Genomic DNA, 5,862 nt, shown 5'->3' with positions numbered 1-5,862 from the left:
CACTTCCTCCTTGGGGGCCTCCAGAAAACCACAGGTCGCTGGGCCCAGTCTACCCGGAGCCGGCAGGATGGCGGAGGGCAAGGCGGGTGGCGCCGCCGGCCTCTTCGCCAAGCAGGTGCAGAAGAAATTCAGCAGGGCCCAGGAGAAGGTATGTGGCCGGGTCGCACCACCTGCCCTTCCGGCCGGCCTGGCTCTGCGAGAGAGCGGTGTGCGGTGGGAGTGGGGGGTGGTGGGGGTGTCCGGGGGGCCTGGGCTGAACAGAAGGTCCCAGGCAGACGGGAATGGGAGTGGATTTTCCTTAAACTACAAAGAGTTGGTAGAGAACAGAAAAAAACTACCCGTTCTTGGGCAAGGGTAGGGAAGCAGAGGAGACCACAGTCTCCCTCGGGAACCCTAAGTAACGCTCAGGCGACCCAGGAAAGGTGGGAGAAAGGAACCAACGTTGGCAGACTTGTCCTAGCAATCCAGCCAGGGTGCTCTTTCACAGACGATGAAATTGAAGGTTGCAAGAGGGCATTCTCCCCAAAGTGAGGACAGCAATGACCAGCTGTGCTGCCAGCGGGGACCGTAACCTAACCCTGCCTGGCCTCTGGGCAGTGTTTAAGCTGATGTGAGCAGTAGCCCATATCTGCTTTCTGTGCGTTGGAAAGTACACGGTCCAGGATGATGAAGGAGCATCTCTTTTTAGATTGGGTCCTTGGTTGGCTCTGGGTGGCCTTACTCCAGCGTCAACATTGAGGTAGGCTGTCCACCTGTAACACTTCTCTACACATTATTATTTTTATTTATTTATTTATTTTGAGAGAGAGAAAAGATGAGCTGGGGAGGGGCAGAGGGGGAAGAAGAGAGAATCTGAAGCAGTGTCCACACCCAGCCCAGAGCCTGGAGCCTGAGGCAGGGCTCCATCCCAGACTCTGGGATCATGACCCGAACTGAAATCAAGAGTTGAGGCAGAACTGACTCAGCCACCAAGGCACTCCTCGACACATTTTAGTGACATTCTTGTTTCTTCCTTTTTTTTTTTTTTTTAATGTTTATTTATTTTTGAGAGAGAGAGTGCAAGTGGGGAAGGGACAGAGATAGGAAACAGAGAATCCAAAGCAGGCTCCGCACTGACTACGCAGAGCCCGAGGTGGAGATTTGAACCCACAAACTGCGAGATCATGACCTGAGCCCAAGTTGGACGCTTAACTGACTGAGCCACCCAGGCGCCCCATGACATTCTTGTTTCCACCTGTCCAGGGTATGTCCTTCCCTTTTAACCTGAACCTCTGCTCTCCACGTAGCAACACTCTGATAGATGGATCTCCTTTTTCTGCCTTTGAGGAAGCCGGGGTCATATGAAAGAGTGGAGGAAAAGGCAAGATTTTGTGTGGCTCAACTTCATTACTTCACCTTGCTCTGATTTCACCTTGATCACGATTTTAGCCTCTTCGAAGGCTGTCTCATTACAAATCTGATAGAGATCAGAGCCTGTGGGAAGGTCTGGTTAGAAGTGGTGTGGAAGAGAAGGAGCCACCAGCTACGTGACGGGTTGGAAAAAACAAGAAAACCCAGGAGACAAAAAAATTCATGGATAATAGTTTGGTTGTTTTTTTTTTAATTTTTTTTTAATGTTTATTTATTTTTGAGAGAGAGAAAGACAGAACACAGGCGGGGGAGGGGCAGAGAGAGAGGGAGACACAGAATCTGAAGCAGGCTCCAGGCTCTGAGCTGTCAGCACAGAGCCCGATGTGGGGCTCGAACCCACAAACCGTGAGATCGTGACCTGAGCTGAAGCCGGACGCCCAACCGACCGAGCCACCCAGGCGCCCCGATAATAGTTATTTTTAAAAGACACAGCAGTTGACTTTACCTCACTGTTTCACCTTCTGTCCTCTTCCAGCCTATCATCAACACTATGCCCTTGGGGATTTCTCTCCTTTTCTAAGCATGGACTCCAAAGCTTTAGATAAGTAATGTCCCTGCTCTGGGCTTCAGATTCTGCACGTGTAAAAATGAGAGTGGTGATGCTTAGTGACTTGGAAATTCAACGTGGTAAGGATGCCAAAGTGAGAACAGGAGAGGGTTCCTTGAACCTCAGAAGCAAATATTCCCCAAAGGGAGAACCAGCCACCCAGGTAACCTGTTCTTCCTGGTCTGAACCCTGAGAATGCAGAGAGAGGAGCTACCTCACCTCTGCCTTGGGGACCTTTCCAGGTTAAGGCAGAAAACGGGAGGATGCTCTGAACCTAGACATAAACACAAGGGCGGGCAGACATTGAACTTGGAGCAGTACAGTTGACACCGTAGAGGCAGCGGCTGCTGCCTGGATAGAGTGGGAATGGCCTGGAATGTGAGGAGGAGCTCAGCCCAGCCTGCCAGAGTCCTTGAGTCTTGACACGTTATTGAAGGCAAAAGAGAGAGGGAGAGGGGCACCTGGGTGGCTCAGTCGGTTAAGCGGCCGACTTCGGCTCAGGTCATGATCTTACGGTCCGTGAGTTCGAGCCCCGCGTCGGGCTCTGTGCTGACAGCTCAGAGCCTGGAGCCTGTTTCAGATTCTGTGTCTCCCTCTCTCTGACCCTCCCCCATTCATGCTCTGTCTCCCTCTGTTTCAAAAATAAATAAATGTTTAAAAAAAAAGTTTTTTTTTTTAAAAAAAAGAGAGAGAGGGAGAAAGTTACAGTCAAAAGAAAGGACTCCCTGGAACAATTTGTAGTTTTTGTATAAGCAGTTGGCTGTAATCTTCTAAGTAATACGTAGTAACCACCGTGTCAAATAGATGTGTCAGGTATCGAGTGCCGATTATGGTCGAGGCAGAGGACTTCAGGAAAGACACGATCTCTCTCTCTTTATGGAGCCAACGCTCTCGTGATAGGATCTCATTTCACCTTTGCCGCCCTTTGTGCATGTTATTAATATCCCAATTTTAGAAATGAAGAAGCGAGGCTCAAAAGAGATCGGCAAATGGCAGAACTGTCACTGAAACCCAGGTGTCCCGCCTTTGGATCCCAACCTCAGGCCCGCTCTCTCTACAAGCCTCCTGATAAACCACTGTGACATCTGTGCCTGCCCACTTCCTGCTGACCCTCTCTCTCAGGAGCAAAGCTGGGAGTAGAAACACCTTTTGCTCAGTCCCCCTCCTCTGAAAATCTAGGCGTGAAGGTCCAGTGACCGACACACACGAGGGAGATGAAGCGTTCTTCTTGTTTTATTTTCCAGTCTCCACCCAGACGCAACATGAGACTGAGTTGTGTCTTTACAGGAAGATGCGTCTTCACAGTTCAAATGAGTGCTTTCACCATCCACGATTGCTCTGTGGCAAATGGCTCGGAAGGGGCATTGTGTTACCCCTCCTTTGCTGGTCTTTTCCTCTACTGACTTTTACTCAACCGGTCTCCCAGAGGGTTCTGTCAACAATTCTTAACCGAGAAATTCCTTTGCCCGGGATACTGGGCTGGACCCAGGAAGGAATTTAGAGATGAATAAGAGGCACTCTCACCTGCCAGAAGCTTACAGTCTAGTTAAAAAAAGAAAAAAAAAAATTGGTGAAATGAGTCACCTGAGAGGTCTGCAGTCTGTGGGAATTCAGAGGAGAGAAAGACTGAGGAGAATTGAGCGAGGTTTTATAGCAGAGGCGGAATTTGAGGTAGGAATGATGGCCGATTAGTAGTTCCTCAGGCAAGTGGGGGGAATGGAACATTCTAGCTGAGGAAATGCCAGCATGAGCCAGGCAGGGAGTGTGGAAAACCATTGAGGCAGAATAGTGAGAAATGCAGGTGAGCTGGAGTACAGGGATCGGTGGCAGAAAAGACGGGAGAGTAAATTTAGGACCACGCTAAGGAAAAGCCTACTTTAACGTATGTCCCGAAAATGAGGATTTCTCACAGAAACTGCAATATTGTTATCACACCTAAGAAAAAAATTTTAACAAAAATCTGTCATCTCTAATAGCCAGGCCCTATTCAAATGACCCCAATTGAGAGGGTTAACTAAAATATCATAAATGATTAGGGGGAAGGGTCCTGGTAGGGACCTATAGCCACCAAACATCTGCAGTGAATTTTTTTGTAATCGCTTTTTCTCTTGTTCCTCTTCTTTCTCTCTAAACGCAGAATTCTTAGTGTAGAACTTTAGAGAACTGGCATTGGGTGCACTGTCATTAGGAAGTGAACCAAAGGTAGAATGTATTAATTCTTTCAGATGTTTGTTCAGCACTCTACATTCTCTGCCGTCAGAGAACTTTCGTTGCGGGAGAACATCTACAACACGGCGTAAGTGCCTGGATACACAGCCCTGTTGCTTATGGCAACAAAGGACTTTGGGCCCAGGGCACTGGTTATGCTCTCAGGGCGATCACACTCATCTTTCAGTTTCACAGTTGAAGGTGGGAGTGTTCAGTTCACATACTCACACCCCTTCTAAGCCTTTTTGCCTTGAGCCTTTTGGGGGTTGGGGATATTGGGCATGCCACATTTACGCTAGCCGGGGGTTGACTACCCTTTCGGCCCCTTCCACCTAAGAACACCCCCCAGCCCCTCCAGGCAAAGGAAGGGAGGAGTAGCAGGAAGGAAGTGAGAGCTGCAATTACCACTTAGACAAGGTGGTTTTGCAACTTTCTGTTGTCTGGGGTAGGGGGGGTTGGTGCAGGGAAAATGGCAGACCGGGTGTACCCAGGGTCAGGTGTTCAATGAGCTGGAGTCAGAGACACAGACAAACATATGGCTGAACTGAGAAGGAAATAGGCACTCATAGGGAAGGGAGTGCAATTGGACATAATGCTAATGGATTTGTACTGAGCACTCACCAAAGGGCAGCACTGAGAATGTATGTCATTTAATTCTCCGGACAACTCCAGGAGATGCTGTTGTGTAAACAGAGGCTCAAGAGACAGATAGGCTTATTTGCCTAAAGGCTTAGAGCCATAAATCGAAAGGCCAAGATGGGGCGTATATCTGTCAGACTCCAGAGCCCTTGATCGTAACCACTACAGAGAGAGCTCCAGAAGTTAGAGATGCTAACCACTGGGTTAAGAATGGGGACACATGTGGGAATGCAAGCTGGTGCAGCCACTCTGGAAAACAGTATGGAGGTTCCTCAAAAAACTAAAAACAGAACTACCCTACGACCCAGCAATTGCACCACTAGGCATTTATGCAAGGGATACAGGTGTGCTCTTTCGAAGGTGCACGTGCACCCCAATGTTTATAGCAGCACTATCGACAATAGCCAAAGTATGGAAGGAAAGAGCCCAAATGCCCATCGATGGATGAATGGATAAAGATGTGGTATATATATACAATGGAGTATTACTCGGCAATCAAAAAGAATGAAATCTGGCCATTTGCAACAATGTGGATGGAACTGGAGGGTATTCTGCTAAGTGAAATTAGTCAGAGAAAGACAAAAATCATATGACTTCACTCATATGAGGAATTCAAGAGACAAAACAGATGAACATAAGGGAAGGGAAACAAAAATAATATAAAAACAGGGAGGGGGACAAAACAGAAGAGACTCATAAATATGGAGAACAAACTGAGGGTTACTGGAGGGGTTGTGGGAGGGGGGATGGGCTAAACGGGTAAGGGGCACTAAGGAATCTACTCCTGAAATCATTGTTGCACTGTATGCTAACTAATTTGGATGTAAATTTTTAAAAATAAAAAATTTTAAAAAAAGAATGGGGACACGTGGCGGGGTGGGGGCACCTGGGTGGCTCAGTAGGTTAAGCGGCCAACTTCTGCTCAGTTCATGATCTCACGGCTCAAAGGCTCATGAGTTCAAGCCCCGCGTCGGGCTCTGTGCTGACAGCCCAGAGCCTGGAGCCTGCTTCCAATTCTGTGTTTCCTTCTCTCTCTGCCCCTCCCCTGCTCATGCTCT

General features: G+C 48.4%; 1 protein-coding gene across 4 annotated transcripts in view; it reads left to right on the top strand.

The window, feature by feature from the left end:
- The first annotated feature begins 24 nt into the window (after positions 1–24).
- Positions 25–5,862, top strand: part of BIN2 (bridging integrator 2) — a 34,531-nt gene continuing 28,693 nt past the window's right edge. For 3 of the 4 annotated variants that reach the window (XM_081796159.1, XM_060657574.3, XM_060657573.3), the window contains exon 1: positions 25–148. In XM_081796159.1, coding sequence (XP_081652285.1) covers positions 68–148 — 81 coding nt within the window. In that variant the 5' untranslated portion in view covers positions 25–67. Of the gene's footprint in view, positions 149–310; positions 740–5,862 lie in introns of those variants that run through there. The other variant, XM_060657575.3, reaches the window with a different exon arrangement.

This window comes from Panthera onca, chromosome B4 (assembly GCF_046562875.1).
Source record: "Panthera onca isolate mPanOnc1 chromosome B4, mPanOnc1 haplotype 2, whole genome shotgun sequence".
Taxonomy (NCBI): Eukaryota; Metazoa; Chordata; class Mammalia; order Carnivora; family Felidae; genus Panthera; species Panthera onca.
This window is presented reverse-complemented; position numbering and strand designations above follow the sequence as displayed.